General features: G+C 47.2%; 1 protein-coding gene across 2 annotated transcripts in view; it reads right to left on the minus strand.

Moving 5' to 3' along the window:
* Positions 1-3,908: 3,908 nt before the first annotated feature.
* The window catches only part of eif2b5 (eukaryotic translation initiation factor 2B, subunit 5 epsilon), a 58,361-nt gene continuing 43,928 nt past the window's right edge, over positions 3,909-18,341 (minus strand). For both annotated transcript variants that reach the window (XM_038816006.1, XM_038816007.1), the window contains exons 13-16: positions 17,151-17,274; positions 11,242-11,367; positions 7,834-7,944; positions 3,909-4,611 (exon numbers count right to left, since the gene is read on the minus strand). In XM_038816006.1, coding sequence (XP_038671934.1) covers positions 4,549-4,611; positions 7,834-7,944; positions 11,242-11,367; positions 17,151-17,274 — 424 coding nt within the window. In that variant the 3' untranslated portion in view covers positions 3,909-4,548. The remainder of the gene's footprint in view (positions 4,612-7,833; positions 7,945-11,241; positions 11,368-17,150; positions 17,275-18,341) is intronic.

Below are 18,341 nucleotides of genomic sequence, written 5' to 3' on the forward strand. Positions count from 1 at the left end.
GCAGTCAGTCTTCCCCATATTTACTCAGAGTAAATTTCTGCTCATTCAATACTCATAAGGGCTGGTTTAGCACACTGGGTTAAATCGCTGGCTTTTAAAGCAGACCAAGGCAGGCCAGCAGCACGGTTCAATTCCCGTACCAGCCTCCCCGAACAGGCACCGGAATGTGGCGACTAGGGGCTTTTCACAGTAACTTCATTGAAGCCTACTCGTGACAATAAGCGATTTTCATTTCATCTTTTCATAAATAAGCAGTCTGATAATTAGGGAAAGTGGCGGGCGGGGTCGAGGGAGGTGGCACTGAAGTGTGAAAACTAACTGAACCGCCGAACCAGAGCACACTGCCCACATTAGAAAGAAGATGAACCTGCTGAAACCATATCTCAGTGAGTGAATGGTCAAGTCATGGAACAGATCCCTTTGAGACTGTTCATCCAAATGGAAAGTAGGTAGGTTCTGAGATCCAGTGTACGGGTAATTTGAGACATGACATATAGCATGTTTGGGAGGAACAGGTGACTTTGGACCGTAGGTTCCCAAAGCTCCCACCACGGAGGGTTTTCCTCACTCATGTCTGGGTCTGTTGTAGACTTATTGATCGAGATTAATTGCTGTGATTATTATCGCAACCATTACTGACGCGTGAGGCAATGGCCAGGAGACGGTCAACCAGATGGACCTTGATCTTTTTTTAATCAATTTAACTGTTCTTTAGTTTTGACTACCGATTTGGTTCAGAGTACAACACTCAAGGTCTTAAAATGCACTCATCGGCCATTAGAACTGAGACATCCAACAATGAAAAAGCTTTGGAAAGGGGATTTAAGGTACAAAATCTTTCACAGGAGGAATTATGCCAGCTGATAACTGGAATAATCCTCAAATCGCTTAATATTCAATGTTCAAATATAAAACAAAGCACCCTTTCCATGTCAGTTAACGAGCAGAGTTTGCGACATGGAGGGGAACTCTGTAACTCACGCTTTAGCTGGCCTGAGAAAAGAGTTTTTATGTGAGGGGAGCGAGCAAGCGTCATCCCATTGAATTTAAAGGAAGGTGACTTGATCCGGCTAGACGACGTTTAGTCATTAAATAACCCACAATATACTTCTGAAGTGAAGCCATGATTGCATCGTGGGAAACAGCAACCAATTTGCACAGTGAAAATTCCACTATGTGACAATGAGCAGATAATTTAGCGATGCCGATTCAGTGATAAATATTAGGCAGGCAGCCGGAGAAAGCTCCCCACTGTTCTTCAAAATAGTGCTGCAGAATCTCTTGCTTGCATCTGAGTTGGCAGATCGGAGCCTCAGTTTATCACACGATTGGCAGCAGCTTCCTCAGTATCGCAAGTCCCGAGAGTGGGGCATGAAGCCACTGACACAGGGGTGAGATTTCAACTCCGCAGGCAATCAACACCTCTCCCAACTCTTCACACGCACCGGTGGAGTGTGTTTAAATAGTAACCTTCCAGACAGACCCAATTTCGGACAAGAGTCACACATTTCACAGACATGCTCCATCCGCCATCATGTTGAGTTTATTAATCGTCATTAAATCCAAATTAGCTGCAGGAGCGGTCTGGCGCATTGATTAATCCTCCATGCCCCCAAACTGCCACCACAAGGCTGGCATCTAGAAATGTTTCTGTGCTTTAGTTCAATGCGCCAGAAAGAAAGCATGGTGGGTATGGGGTGGCTGGTGGAATGGTGCAGGAACTACAATAAATATCCGATCCACTTACAATTGGATCGCAACCTCCTGAAACAGACTTTATTTGGGGCCAATGTCTACATACTCAATCTTCTGAGATTCGTGTGTTTTGTTTCACTGCCTCGCACATGCGCATAAAAAAAAATTAAATCCCAAAAACCACAATACAAAAAGTTTCAGCCACAGCCTAATGCCAGTTTCAGGGTAGTGCCCTTCCTTCCCAGTCTCACTCTACCCCATTTAAACAGATCGCACCAGTCTAGTTTAAAAAGACACGGCCAAGATAACTGCTACCCAGTGCAGTTCACAGCGAGCTAGCCGGGGAATCACCGATGACTGTGCTTCTCTCAAGTAAAAGCATCTTTTCATTATTACTTAAAAAGCCCGCTCCTCCCTGCCTCAGCAAACGGCAGCTGAACTCACTGCTATTCACCTACACGGAGCGTGACTTTGCAGACCCAAACTTCCTGTTTATCATTCATTTGCTAACAACTGGAGACAACACTGCGCAAAAAAACCACAGGCTTCAACAAAGTGATATTATTTCATAGATACTGAAATTGTCCATGTTGGGCTGTGGGTTCCACAGGAGCCTTCCTTAAATTTTGATGGAGACATTGATTTGAAACACTAACCCCTGTTTCTCGCTTTCTCACAGATGCTACCAGAGCTGCTGAGTATTTCCAGCAATCTGTTTTTATTTCAGATTTCCAGCATCTGCAGTATTTGGCCTTTTTTCACAGGAACCATTAGTGCCCAGGGACTGTCTCAATGTCAGATTACAGACCCAGGTCAGAGGAGATGGGTCCTTGCATGTCAAAGCTGGGTTATAGGTCCACAGGGGGCTGGATTCATTCTGGGGTACAGTGTCCGACGAGGGCCATCTCCAGATGGGGTACTGGTCCAATTGGAGCTTAAAGTTTTAAAATACTTTGCCAAAATAACCATCTCTCGCGTGCCAAATCTGACACGGAGCGTGGCTATTCGACCACAGAGGGCATCACTACTGAGCTTGATCCTGTTCTAATTCACAGGGGATTTCCAGAAGGGATCAGGGACCAGGAAGGAGAAGGATGGGACATGGAGGACTGGTTTAGCAGACTCCTTGCTTGACCTGCTGACACCAGCTTGCTCACAGACTGGGGAGAACACCTCAGGGACTTTCAACCAGAATGGATTCGACCGTTCACCATCCACACTGCTTGCTGTTGCATTATCTCCACATATATTCATCAAGTCATACTCTGTAAGGAGACAATGACGAATTGGCTTGCTTGCCCGAGAATGTGCAGGGCTCTATCTCCACATTATTGTTCAGGAAAACGGGAGTACAAATATGAGGAAAGCTCTTCCGACAAACACCACAGTCTGGCCTTCTTGGCACCACAGACCTGCCGTAACTCTGCCTCGTACCTATTCCGAATCACTCAGCAACATTCAAGAGTGTGTGTGTATGTGTGGGGGGGGGGGGGGGGGGGGGGGGACAAGAGTTATTTACAAAGTTATTTCCCTTCAGGCAACTTTGGAAGATGAAGGAGTCCCTGAACAGCGCGGTTTTATTTTCCAGTTCAGTGAAGAATGTAGCGACGCATTTCGGAAAGAACAGCAGTGGGGGGCTTTCAATTTAACATCCCCACCTGTAATCTGTCACACTTTCTTTCAATTGAATTAATTTTGGTGCCCCTCGATGGAAGGGATGTTCTTGCTAGGGATGGAACACTTTTTTTGAAACTATAATTGGCAGCAAGCACTCTCAAGATATACTGTGGCCTAGTTACAGAAGTGTTCGATACAATGTGTATTAGTTACATTTCCTCAATTATGTCCCCCAAGTGCTTTCAGCACAGGATACAGAGTAACGCTCCCTCCACCCTGTTCCCACCAAACACTCCCAGGACAGGTACAGCACGGGGTTAGATACAGAGTAATGCTCCCTCTACACTGTCACCATCAAACACTCCCAGGACAGGTACAGCATGGGGTTAGATACAGAGTAAAGCTCCCTCCACCCTGTTCCCACCAAACACTCCCAGGACAGGTACAGCACGGGGTAAAATACAGATTAAAGCTCCCTCTACACTGTCCCCATCAAACACTCCCAGGACAGGTACAGCACGGGGTTAGCTACAGAGTAAAGCTCCCTCTACACTGTCCCCATCAAACACTCCCAGGACAGGTACAGCACGGGATTAGATACAGAGTAATGCTCCCTCTACACTGTCCCCATCAAACATTCCCAGGACAGGTACAGCACGGGGTTAGATACAGAATAAAGCTCCCTCTACACTGTCCCCATCAAACACTCCCAGGACAGGTATGTCAAAGATTAGAAACAAAGTAAACCTTTACACTATCATAACTTGTTCCAGCCCCTTACTGCAAGATGATCACGCGTTTTTCCATTTCCCACACCAGCCAGGCTCTGACTTTGTTGCTCAAGATGAAGAAATTGGTGCTGACTGAGGGTGTGTTTTATGATGTGCACTCATGCTTAATGAGTAGCCCAAACCCATTCCACAGACAATCCTTAAGAGCGAGCAGAGACTTTGATCCCACCAATCTGATTTGCGATACAAACACAGTCCCTTGTGTGAAAGACCATGCCAGTTTTGAAGTGTTTCCAAAGTGCAGAAATTGGCAGGACCCATCAAATGGCAAGAGACCATTCCCATCCGATCAGAGCCTTTCCACTCTTCTTAGGAATTCTTTTACTCCTTGCACTTAAAAATTAAACAAACAAATGAATTTCAGGTCTGGCCGACCTGACCGGGCACTTCTGGCACTGGTGACGTTGCAGCTTGTGAGAGCTCCATGTGAATCTGTGTGATGTGGTTAATCCTCTCCCTCAGATGATTCTACCTCTGCCTCTTCAAGCCACTTGATAAACCTCTGGAGCTGTAGGACAAAGGAGCCAGTTAGGAAATGTGAACATGCAAAAACCTACACAGCATCAAACCCACCCTGATTCCTGAAGAGGAGTCATATTCAAACTCTGATTCTCTATACACACAGGCTGCCAGACCTGCTGGCTTTTTCCAACACTTAGTGCTTTTATTTTAATCTCGCCCTGTTTGCAGGATGTTTGCCGTACACAACAAAGAGAGCTGCCCTTGTTCAATACAATTAAACCACCCACAACAAGTCCCAGGATAAATACGTCTATTTTGCCACATATCCAGCTGCAGTTGTTATTCAAGATCAGATTGCTCATTTTCTATCCGAGGCCTCAACAAATTAGTGACACTAACAGATACCTTCAAGGTTGCTTCCAATCTCCGTTACGAAAAGACAAGTCAGTTTTACTTCTGGCTTGTTTATGATTCCTTCTCCACCAAACACTGCCCCCTTCTCCCTGAAGATGCAAACTCAATACCCCTATTCAACAAAGATGCTGACTCATGTCTCTATCGACCCTGAAGGTGATGACTTACTCTGGGCTAATGGGTCCAGAGATACGACGTGTCTTCTGGGTGAATGGTTACAGGGATTCTGAGAATGTTCTGGACTAAAGCGTGCAGGGATACTGAGAATGTTCTGGGATAATGGGTGCAGGAATATTGAAAATGTTCTGGACTAATGGTTACAGGGATACTGAGAATGTTCTGGACTAAAGCGTGCAGGGATACGGAGAATGTTCTGGGTGGTTACAGTGGTACTGAGAACGTTCTGGACTAATGGGTGCAGGGACACTGAGAATGTTCTGGACTAAAGCGTGCAGGGATACGGAGAATGTTCTGGGTGGTTACAATGGTACTGAGAACGTTCTGGACTAATGGGTGCAGGGACACTGAGAATGTTCTGGACTAATGGGAGCAGGGATACTGAGAACGTTCGGGGTGAAGGGTCAAAGGGATACTGAGAACGTTCTAGATTAATGGTTACAGCGATACTGAGAATGTTCTGATGTCACGGCCAAATTGCGTGCCTTCCTGATGCCTAGCAGCATCGCCAGGATTTTCAACAGAGGAAAGCAACAGAGCCAAACCTGTTCCCATTCCCATGTGACTGATATGTACACACATTCGCAGCTGGGCTAAGATAGTTATTGGGAGTGGAAATTGCGGAAGCCTGGATCTGGTCCACTGACCTGGACAATGGCAGCGCTTTGGCTGTGATTAGCTCGAAGAGCACTTGGGAGCTTCTGGTCAGCAGACGAGTGGATACACTTGGTGGTGTGCCGCCTAGAACACACTCGAATATTTTCGATATGACGTGCCAACATGTCTCAAAAAATCCATAGAATCCCTACAGTGCAGGAGGCAGCCACTCGGCCTATCAAGTCTGCACCAACCAACTGACAGAGCACTCTATCTAGGCCCCCCCCCCCCCGCGTGTTGATCATGGCCAATCCACCTAACCTGCGCACAAGGTGCAATTTAACATGGCCAATGAAAACTACAACCGTAGCCACACAGATCCTTCTGATCTGCAGCACAGGCGAACGCCTTAAGCGCTGCATGTTTCAGTGTACAGCTTATATAGAAATTGTCAACAGAAAATTAGGGGTTTTCAGAGAGTGAGCAGGGGGGGGGGGTTGTTTCCCCTAGCAGAAGGGTTGGGAACCAGAGTACGCAGATAGGGGCACAGGAGAAGTTAGAAAAGTTAGGACTGTTCCCCTCGGACCATACGAAGTTCAGAGGTGACCTAATCATGACTTTCAGGTTGTGTGCGGTCTTGAGAGAGTAGTTAGAGAAAATCCAATACCTCTGAGTGGACCAACCAGCAGAGGTCACAGATTTAAAATCATTGGTAAAGGATCGCAAGGGAAGACGAGACAAAATGATTTCACTCAGAGAGCTGTCAGGACCTGGAATGTTTGACCTGTAAAAGGTGGTGGTTCTTGATTCCATAAATCATAGATCACAGACTCCCTACAGTACAGGAGGAGGCCATTCAGCCCATCGGATCTGCACCGTGCCTCTGAAAGAGCACCCTATCTGGGCCCACGCACCCACCCTATCCCCGTAACTCCACCTAACCTTTTGGACGCTAAGGGGTAATTTACCATGGCCAATCCACCTGAGGCAGCACAGTACAGTGGCTAGCGCTGCTGCTTCACAGCGCCAGGGTCCCAGGTTCAATTCCCGCTGGGTGACTGTGCGGAGTCTGCACGGTCACCCCGTGTCTGCGTGGGATTCTCCAGGTGCTCCGGTTTCCTCCCACAAGTACCGAAAGACGTGCTTGTTAGGTGAATTGGACATTCTGACTTCTCCCTCTGTGTACCCGAACAGGCGCCGCAATAGGGGCTTTTCACAGTAACTTCATTGCAGTGTTAATGTAAGCCTACTTGAAATGAAATGAAAATTGCTTATTATCACAAGTAGTCTTCAAATGAAGTTACTGTGAAAAGCCCCTAGTCGCCACATTCCGCCGCCTGTTCGGGGAGGCCGGTACGGCAATTGAACTGTGCTGCTGGCCTGCCTTGGTCTGCTTTAGAAGCCAGCTATTTAGCCCAGTGTGCTAAACCAGCCCCTCTTGTGACAATAAAGATTATTATTAACCTGCCTATCTTTGGACTGTGGGAGGAAAACGGAGCACCTGGAGGAAACCCACATAGTTGCGAGGATAAAGTGCAAACTCCACACAGTCACCCGAGGTCAGAATTGAACCCGGAACCCTGGCGCTGTGAGACAGCAGAGCTAATCACTGTGCCACCATGCCGCCCATGTCTTTCAAAAATAATTTTGAAAGACTTAAAGGGTCACGGGCAAAATGAGGAAGTGTAAGATTAGAAGAGCTAGCAAAGGAACGACAGGCTGAATGGCCTCCTCCAGTGAGTTTCCATGTTTCAACATGATAACTGGTAAGAAAATCCAAGTGGTCTATGAGGAATTGCAGCATGTGTTATGATCTGGATTGCAATCCCATAAAGGCGGTGGAAGCAGATTCCATCGTAAGTTTCAATTGGGAACTGGATACATATTTGACAAGGAAAGGAGGGGAAATGTAGGCTCTGAGATTAATTGAATAGTTCTTTCAAATAACCAGCACAGGCAGGATGGGCTGAATGGACCCCTCCTGGGTTCTATGATTCAACCTTGCAATGGTAGAGAATTCATTAATGTAACTCCCACTGAGACCAATGATGTGAAGGGAGATTGGCAGCAATGCACTTACCCCTTGGTGTTTTCGAAGCTTTTTCCCCTTCTCTGTAGATGCATTCTGAGAGAACCAAGCGAGGATGGTCTCTTCAGCCAGTACTTCCAGCTGATACAACGCCATCAGTGCCTGAGCCAGATACAGAATAAACCTTTCAGCTTCCAGTTTAAAAGATCTGTCAACCCTGCCTCCATAAACCTGAGCCCATCCAAAACTCTGCCGCCAATATCCTAATGTGCACCGAGTCTCACTCAACCCATCGCGCTCACTGAACTGCAATGAATCCTGGTTAAGCGACATCTCTGGAATTACCTTCAGTCCCACAATTCTCCGAGATCCCCGCGCTCCCCTCTGCTAACCTCCAAATTAACCACTCTGCCATTGGTGGCTTCAGCCGATGAGATCACAACATCTGGAATTTCCTCCTTAAGCATATCTTCCCTCCTTTAATAAAACCTACCTCTCTGACCAGGCTTTTGGGCACTGGTACTAATATTTCCTGAGCTGGCTCAGGGATAAATTTTGTTTGGCAACACTCCTTTGAAGTGCCTTGGGACACTCAACTACATTAAGGGCCGTTTTAATGCGAGTTGTTACCTTCTCTCAAGAGGGCCTGACTGTGTATAGGGAGATGTTGAACAACCTTCTGTTAAACTTTCTCCAAACTGTCACCCTTTGCTTGTTGCGTAATGTGTCAGAGGAAAACCGTTATGCAACTAAGAGTCGGTCTTTGAGGCTGTGTGAATCTGCACATTAATATCACCAGCCGCCAACAGGCGTCAACCCAGAGTTCTTCAGTTTGAAAAACTCCCACCAGGCATTCCACACATTTGGAAGGGCAGAAACTGGAATTGTACAGCTGGACATTTCTCAGAGCAGATGGACACAGCATGGATGTTTCACACACTCATTATCACCATTTATTTTATTTCATTCCCACCCCTTCCAAACAACTTCCTGCTTCCTTGTCTCGTGAGAGCATCGGCTGTTTTGCTGCTCAACGATTCTACACCTCAGCACCTTTCTGACAACTCCTCCAAGCTGTCGCCATCCGGGTAGGAGTTGAGACAGCGGGATAGGGCCAGCCACCAGGTAGGAATAGAGACAGCGGGATAGGGTCAGTCACTAGGTAGGAATAGAGACAGCGGGATAGGGTCAGCCACTAGGTAGGAATAGAGACAGCGGGATAGGGTCAGCCACTAGGTAGGAATAGAGACAGCGGGATAGGGACAGCCACCAGGTAGGAATAGAGACAGCGGGATAGGGTCAGCCACCAGGTAGGAATAGAGACAGCGGGATAGGGTCAGCCACCAGGTAGGAATAGAGACAGCGGGATAGGGTCAGCCACCAGGTAGGAATAGAGACAGCGGGATAGGGTCAGCCACCAGGTAGGAATAGAGACAGCGGGATAGGGTCAGCCACCAGGTAGGAATAGAGACAGCGGGACAGGGTCAGCCACCAGTAAACTCTAGTCAGTCGTTGCAGGACATGGTTGGGAGATTGTTACTTACACAACCGCCAGCCTGAGAGTGGAATCCACTAACAGCAGCCACTTGCAGCACTGTCTCTCAGCTGCCAAATGCTTCTCAGCAGCACAGCCAAACACGAAGAGTAAAAACATTTTTGACTCTGGTCACCTTTTTCCGAGCAATCGGTACAATGAAGGTAACAGCACCACCAAGTGGCAACAGTTCAAAGTGCCAAAACAATGAGCGCACTGGGCTCAGCGGGGGCAGAACAAAGGTCCCGAGTGTCCTGGGTCAGGAAAGGGATACTTGGCCAGCACTGCTTATCCTGATTTTTATCAGCAACCCGAACTGCAGCTGGATAAATTGGATGAAGCAAAGCTTACCCTCCAGAAAATCTACTGCTCTCATGTGTTGGGAAAGAATCAGTTCGGAGGGGCTGTCCTGTTTGATAGGGACAATGCAGAGGGAGCTTTACTCTGTATCTAACCCCGTGCTGTACCTTTCCTTGGACTGTTTGATAGGGACAATGCAGAGGGAGCTTTACTCTGCATCTAACCCTGTGCTGTACCTGTCCTGGGAGTGTTTGATGGGGACAATGCAGAGGGAGCTTTACTCTGCATCTAACCCTGTGCTGTACCTGTCCTGGGAGTGTTTGATAGGGACAATGCAAAGGGAGCTTTACTCTGTATCTAACCCTGTGCTGTACCTGTCCTGGGTGTGTTTGATGGGGACAGTGCAGAGGGAGCTTTACTCTGCATCTAACCGCGTGCTGTACCTTTCCTGGGAGTGTTTGATGGGGACAGTGTATAGGGAGCTTTACTCTGTACCTAACCCCGTGCTGTACCTGTCCTGGGAGTGTTTGATGGGGACAGTGTAGAGGGAGCTTTACTCTGTATCTAACCCCGTGCTGTACCTGTCCTGGGAGTGTTTGATGGGGACGGTGTAGAGGGAGCTTTACTCTGTATCTAACCCCGTGCTGTATCTGTCCTGGGAGTAATTGATGGGGACAGTGTAGAGTGAGCTTTACTCTGTATCTAACCCTGTGTTGTACCTGTCCTGGGAGTGTTTGATGGGGCCAGTGTAGAGGGAGCTTTACTCTGTATCTAACCCAGTGCTGTACCTGTCCTGTGAGTGTTTGATGGGGACAGTGTGGAGGGAGCTTTACTCTGTCTCTAACCCCGTGCTGTACCTGTCTTGGGAGTGTTTGATGGGGACAGTGTAGAAAGAGCTTTACTCTGTATCTAACCCCGTGCTGTACCTGTCCTGGGAGTGTTTGATGGGGACAGTGTAGAGGCAGCTTTACTCTGTATCTAACCCAGTGCTGTACCTGTCCTGGGAGTGTTGACAGGTTTTCTAACAAGTTTTGCCTGCTCTATTCGCGGTGTCCACTATCTCCACAAATATGCAAGGAATTGCTTTTTTTTGATTCTTTAACTCACCAGGGAATTACGTACAGCTCAGTTTGGAGGCAGACCCCACCCAGTCAGCAGTGACTTATATCACCTCAGCTGTTGTAGGGCAGGCTCTGCTTCAGACCACAGTGATGCCTGAGCTCAGCAGAAAGGGATCTATCAGTCAGGATTACTGCACCTGATCACTGACCTCTGCTGAAAAGATCTTGTGCATGGATGGCAGCAGGGAAATACCTGGCTGTGAAGTGACAGGAATGGAATATTTATTTCTGTCTCACACGAGATTTCAACTGTGCAGCTAAAGGGCAGCAAAGAGATGTCCTTCTCTCTCTCCCCCCCTCCCCAATCCCCCCTCCATCCCCCATCCCCCCTCCCCCGCTGCTGCTATGAGGACAGCCGGTTATGGACAGAAATAGACAGAAACCCTTTAGTTGCCCTGGCCAGCACTTCAGGAAAGCACTGAAACAGTGAATCCCAGCGGGTGGGGATTGGATGTCAGTGGCCGATAAACAAACGAGAAGATGGGAAGTGAAAGTGCGCAGTACCTTGACGAGGGCAGGCCAGAGCACCTCATGTTCCGTGAAAAACTCTTCAAAAGAAGCCAGGCAGGTTTGGTGATCGGCAGTCCGCTTAATATAATTCTTGAATACTGGCGCCCACTTCTTCAGAAGCTGAAATAGAGGGGGGGGGGGAAACGTCACAGTTCCCTCTCACTTGCAATTTGAGACTGGTGGCTGTAATCTCAGCTCTGCCACATGAGTATAGAGAAATTCTGATTTCAGGTTATCAGTTCAACGTACCAGATGATGACGGGGTGCAAGAAGAATAGGGCACCATGTTTCATGGTCATGCCACATTGTGCAGATTCTCGATCATGCATAGAAAAAAAACACTGACGCAACACCTTAAATTCTGCTTTCTCAGCCCCATGAATAAGCTAGCATTCAGATCACCGCATAGATTTATCTTGGGGCAGGGGGAAAGTAATCATTCTGGCTCCTTACTAACACGGTCAGTATTTAATGCCCTGTTGCACTTGAGACGGTGAGGGGGAGTTTTCTGGAACTCCTGCAGTCCATGTGGTGTAGGTACACCCACTATGCTGTTAGGGAGGGAGTTTCAACATTTTGACCCAGCGACAGTGAAGGAACGGCCGATATATTTGCAAGTCAGGGTCTGTGCGGAGTCTGCACATTCTCCCCGTGTCTGCGTGGGTTTCCTCCGGGTGCTCCGGTTTCCTCCCACAGTCCAAAGATGTGCAGGTTAGGTGGATTGGCCATCCTAAATTGCCCTTAGTGCCCAAAAGAGGTTAGGTAGGGTTATAGGGATAGGGTGGAGGTGTGGACGTCAGTAGAGTGCTCTTTCCAAGGGCTGGTGCAGACTCGATGGGCCGAATGGCCTCCTTCTGCCCTGTAAATTCTATGATCTATGATCTCCAGCACACAGCGGCTGCAGGCTGTGCCAGCATTTGTTGGCCATCCCTAATTGCCTTTGAGGGGGCAGTTAAGAATCAACCACATTGCTGTGGGTCTGGAGTCACGTGTAGGCCAGACCAGGGAAGGACGGCAGATTTCCTTCCCTAAAGGACATTAATGAACCAGATGGGCTTTTAACAACAATCGACTCAAGGTCATCATTAGACTTTTAATTCCAGATTTTGTATTGAATTCAAATTTCACCATCTGCAGTGAAGGGATTTGACCCATTTTGTTCCACTGCACAGGTTCAAGGTCTGTTCCTTGGAAATGGTATTCCAGTAGAGTGCTCAGATTCTCTTCCCTAACCGGTTCACATTAATCCCCCAGCACTTCTCTGTCCGATTGTCACAACCCAACTGTGACATTAGTTGCAAAACCACTAAATTAATCAGCCGGCATTCTGCGCCAGTGAAAAGTCTTGACCTTTTTAATCACTTGCTGAAAGGCTGGCAACATCCCAGGCTCTTGTGCGCTCCCAAATCTTTGTCCAACCCGACAATCCAACCAGGGTTTTCGCAAAGTAATACTGCTGCATCACTGAGTGAAAGGTCTGTGTCCACAATGTCCGTAAGTAAATTTAAAAAAAGACGACATAACCAGTGACTCTGCAGGGATCAGCTCTTGCCTCACTCCAAAAGCTTTGTTGCAGCCCCCACTCAAATAATAAAAATATTTATTGTCACAAGTAGGTTTACATTAACATTGCAATGAAGTTACTGTGAAAATCTGCTAGTCGCCACATTCCGGTGCCTGTTTGGGAGGGAGAATTCAGAATGTCCAAATTACCTAATCTGCACGTCTTCGGACTGTGGGAGGAAACCGGAGCACCCGGAGGAAACCCACGCAGACACGGGGAGAACGTGCAGACTCCGCACAGACACTGATCCAAGCCGGGTATCGAACCTGGGACCCTAGTGGTGTGAAGCAACAGTGCTAACCACTGTTATGGGCGAGACGTTAAGACTTTGTAAACTGTGGTACAATTTGTGATACAGCCTATAGAAGCACCGTGCACACACTGGAATGCAATAAAGGAAAATGTGAGCCAATCCACGTTGTGAGGAAGACTTAAAAAAAGCTGCATATTATTTAAACGGAGAACTCTGCAGCAGTGGGATCTGGATTTCCTGGTATGCGAATCACAAGAAGCTAATCTGCAGGCACAGCAAGTGATTAAGAATGTAAATGGAATGTTGTTGTTTATTGCAGGGGAATGAAACATTATGTAGGGAAGTTTTACTGCACTTTTACAGGGCATTGCAGGGGCTGGTTTAGCTCACCAGGCTAAATCGCTGGCTTTTAAAGCAGACCAAGCAGGCCAGCAGCATGGTTCGATTCCCGTACCAGCCTCCCCGGACAGGCGCCGGAATGTGGCGACTAGGGGCTTTTCACGGTAACTTCATTGAAGCCTCCTCGTGACAATAAGCAATTTTCAATTTTTCACTTCAATTCAATTTCAATTTTCAATTTCATTGGTGAAGCCATATCTGGAGTAATATGTTCAGTTTTGGTCTCCTGAAGGAAGAAACCATTTGGAGAAGCTTCGCTTGACTGATTCCTGGGATGAAGGGGTTATCTTGTGAGGAAAGGTTGAACAGGTTAGGCCCATATCCATTGGAATTCAGGGGAGGTGATCTTATTGAAACATAAAAGATCCTGAGGGTGGACGCTGAGAGGGTGTTCCCCCTTGGGGGGCACTGTTTAAAAATAAGGGTGCCTCCCATTAAAACGGGGATGAGGAGAAACTTTTCCTATTAGTCTAAGGAATTTTCTTGCCCAAAGAGCAGCGGAGCCCAGGTCATTGAATATTTTTTAGGCAGAGTGAGATAGGCCCTCGACAGATAGGGGAGTCAAGGGGGGCAGGGAATGGACAGGAAAATACGGTCCACAATCAGATCAGCCGCGATCTTATCAAATGGCGGAGCAGGCGAGAGGGACCGAATGGCCTACTCCTGCTCCTCCTTTGCAAGTTCATACATGGACCTGCAGTGATGCTTATCGCATGTCAGTAATAGCAAACCAGGTTCTTTCATCTGCCTCCATGTAGTCAGAGCACGGTGCCAGCATTTTTCACATTTTTGGCTGTTTGGCAACTTAGTACAACCGTTCCCAGTCACGTCTCACAGCTGCACCTGGAGAGCAGTGCTCGCTGAAACTGCATCCTCTTGCCCCTCTGAAGATATGAATAACCTGCCTGACACGTTCTTACTCCTCCTGGAACAGATTAATTGGCCATTCACCTCATTGCTGTTTCTGTGACCTTGCTGTGCACAGATGTGAGGCCATGCTTGCTCACATAACAATTTTGACTTCTATTTCAAAAACAGTCAATTGGTAATTAATAGACACACAGAAGTTTAAAGTTCAGGAGGCAGATGCAATCACGCACACACGTTACACACAACTTCTGCTCAGCGGTGGAAGTTTGAGCGTCTAGCTGATTCTTTCAGGCCAACAGTTAGCGTACAGAGAGCGTGACTGTGTACAGCCCTGTGGCAAACAGTTTTTTCTCTTTGTTCACGGGATCTGGGTGTCACTGGCAAGGCGAGCATTCGTTGCCCATGAGAGCAGTTAAGAGTCAACCATGTTGCTGTAGGTCTGGACTCACATATAGGCCGGAGCAGGCAAGGACAGCAGATTCCTTCGCCAAAGGAGATTAGTGAACCAGATGGGCTATAGAATCATAAGAGGTCTACAGCACAAAAAAAGGCCCTTCAGCCCATCGGGTCTGCACCAGTCAAAACAACTACCTAAGTATTCTAATCCCATTTTCCAGCAGTGTATCTTATCTGTCTTGGCATCGCAAGTGCATATCGAAATACTTCTTAAATGTTATGAGGGTCTCTGCCTCCACGCAAGTGTTCCAAACGCACACCACCCTCTGGGTGAAAAATGTTTTTTCTCACATCCCCTCTAAACCGCTCGCCTCTGACCTTAATCTGTGCCCCCCGCCCCCGGTCAATGATCCCTCCACCAACGGGAAAGGTTTCTTCCTGTCTACTCTTACTGCTGTAATTCATTCCCTGATCAAAATTTCGACTCTCCCTCCTCATTTACCTCCTTCTCCTCGCCTGAAGATCCTATATCCTGGAATATTGAACTGCCAATCCTGCCCCCCTCTCAACCGTGTCAGCAATGACAAAGCAACCTGTTTGATTGGCACCCCATCCATAAACAATCACTCCCTCCACCACCGACGCACAGTGTCAGCCGTGTGTACCATCTACAAGATGCACTGTAGGAACTTGCCAAGGTTTCTTCGACAACACTTTCCAAACCCACGCCCACTGGCATCTGGAAGGGCAAGGGCAGCAGATACCTGGGAACCCCACCACCTGGAGGTTCCCCTCCAAGTCACTCACCACCCTGACTGGGAAATATATCGCCGTTCCTTCACTGTCGCTGGGTCAAAATCCTGAAACCCCCTCCTTAACAAAACCGTGGGTGTACCTACACGACATAGACTGCAGCGGCTCAAGAAAGCAGCTCACCCACCACCTTCTGAATGGCAATTCGTGTTGGGCAATAAATCCTGACTCAGGCAGTGAAGCCCATATCCCATGAATCAATAAAAAAGGCAAGTGCACGGGGAAAAAACGACAATTGAAAAAAGCTAACGGAATGTTGGCCTTTATTGCAAATGGGTTAGATTACACAGACAAAGGAAGTAACACTATTATTAGATAAAGCTGCATTCAGTTCTGAACACAGCAACACAGGAAGGATTCTCTTCTCTTAGGCAGTCCCTTGAAGTCTAGGATGATTTGCTTCCACACTAAAAATGAGTTTTCAGGTGACTGTGGAGTCCAATGTGCGATCTACAGTCGCTGTCATAGGTGGGGCAGATGGTGGTGAGAATGTGTGTGGGGTGTCAGGGTTACCACACGCTCCTTTCGCTGGCTTTGGAGGGGGTTCAGGATGAATTCATCTTGTAAAATTACAGAACTTGAAAGTTTACATCATGAGGACAGAAACCTGGTTATGATTTATCTAAACCAGGTATTTCAAATGACCAAAGTATTGGGTATCGTTGAAGCAGAGAAATTACTTCCCCTGGTGGGGGAAAATACAAAACCAATCCACCATTCAGGTGTGAAATCAGGAAGCACCATTTCATTCAAAGGATAAAATATGGATTCTTGCTCCTCTGATAGAAGTTTGATTGACACCCCATCTATAAACATTCACTCCCTCCACCACCGACGCACAGTGGCAGCCGCGTGTACATTTATAAGATGCACTACAAGATCCATGTGGTGTAGGTACACTCACAGTGCTGTTAGGGAGGGAGTCCTAGCATTTTGACCCAGCGACAGTGAAGGATTTCTGGAAGTAAATTGTGATTTTCAAGGCTGAAGTTGCTAGAATCTTACGAAGGGTGTTATGGGATATGGATCAGACATGTAAAATGAACTGAAGGCCTGAGGAGTCGAAAACCTATTCTTGTTTCTATAAAGTTCCCAACTATCTGTTTTGCACAGGCTTTTGGCAGAAACAAAACATCTGGCACACCAAGTCCTTTGTGCCTCACTTGTACAGATGCCATGGGAACACCACGTGTACTTTCTGATATATGTTCCCTGTAGTGTTCCCATTTTCTTCCCACTCTCATTTACTGGGAGTCGAGTCATGGCTTCCTCTACTTTAGGAGGTAGCAGCGTGCGTGGCCACGTTGAGAAAGAGCTTCTGCTTATGCGAAACTCTGGGCCCAGAGACCACATCTGCATTCTCCAGTGTAACCATCACTGAGCCTCCCATACCCTCACCCTTTCATGACTCTGTGCCCTGGCAAAACAAATTCAGAATGTCCCTTAATGTCCCCACAGAATGGGGCCATCGACCCACCCAATGGCCCCATTCTGACATGTAAGGAAAATCTTCAACCCGAGAACTCACTCTCCCATACGTGTTCTGCTCACCCGAGTTACTGCACCTTTCACCACCACCAGGATTATTCCTTTGATCCAAATACTCACCGAGATGAGTGTGTTGCTGTATTGGGCAGCTGAGGCACCAGCTCCGTGCGTTTGCAGGGGGATGTCCAGGATCACGTTAATGGTGATCTGTATCACGTCCTTCATGGTGATATTATAAGCATATCTAAAAATAAACCATGACAGCTTGCATTTATATAATGCCTTTAACATAGTAAAATGAATCAAGGGGCGTCATGGGAGTGTAAACAAATTAATTCTGACACCAAGCCATACAGAGATCTTCGGATAGGTGACCAAACATACGGTCAAAAGACAGATTTTAAAAATGAAAGAACAATGAGAGGTTTAAGGAGGGAATTGGAGAGTTCAGGGTCCAACCTGGTGAAGGAGTGAAGGACTGATTAAATCTGGGGATGTGCCAGAGGTCAGAATTGGAGGAGGGCAGAGACCTTGAAGGCTTATAGGGCTGGAGGAGGTTATCGATTTACAGACAGGAGTGGGGCCATAGATGGATTTAAAAACAAGGACGGGAAAGTCAACATCAAGTCCATGCCAGATTGAGATTCGACATAGGTCTGCGAGCACAGGTGAAGGGTGAGTATGTCCTTCACGTAGCTGTTCTAGGATTCTCTTTTGTAGGCACGGCAGAATGATCACTCGATTACCCCACAGAACTTCACTCTGAACTGTCAACTCAAGATGCCTGGTGATGGAAGGCTTGAGGTCTGGATCCTTTCAATGCACATTTGTTAGTTAACTTTTTGTATCATTTCCATAACCTTCCCCATCACTGGATTGGTTCTCTTATACCTTTGTATTGAGCTGAAGTTACCGGTATGTTTTCAACATGAGAGCTAAGATATTTGGGAGATTTTCATAAGATTCTTGTTTGACTTCCTGATCTTGTTTGACTTGTGGTGGCAGTATTTTGGTGCTGCTCTGACTTACGATACTGGGTGTTATAATCGTGTCGACAAGATCAAAGACCATCTTTGTAATCGTCTAGCTACTAAAGGAACACCCTGACATGGTCCAAAGATTGTAGTTAAGGGTCAATGGTCAAAGTGTAAAATGGCTCCAACAAAGGTAATGGCGGAACCTTCTTACGCCACAAATGATGCCCAAAGCTTCTTTTTTGAGTAGAGTATAGTTCGACTCAGTGCTGGTTAATATTCTAGAGGCAAATACTATCGATCGTTCCTCTTCTGAGGGTATTATGTGCGAGACAAC

Source organism: Scyliorhinus canicula, chromosome 13 (genome assembly GCF_902713615.1).
Source record: "Scyliorhinus canicula chromosome 13, sScyCan1.1, whole genome shotgun sequence".
In the NCBI taxonomy this organism is placed as follows: domain Eukaryota; kingdom Metazoa; phylum Chordata; class Chondrichthyes; order Carcharhiniformes; family Scyliorhinidae; genus Scyliorhinus; species Scyliorhinus canicula.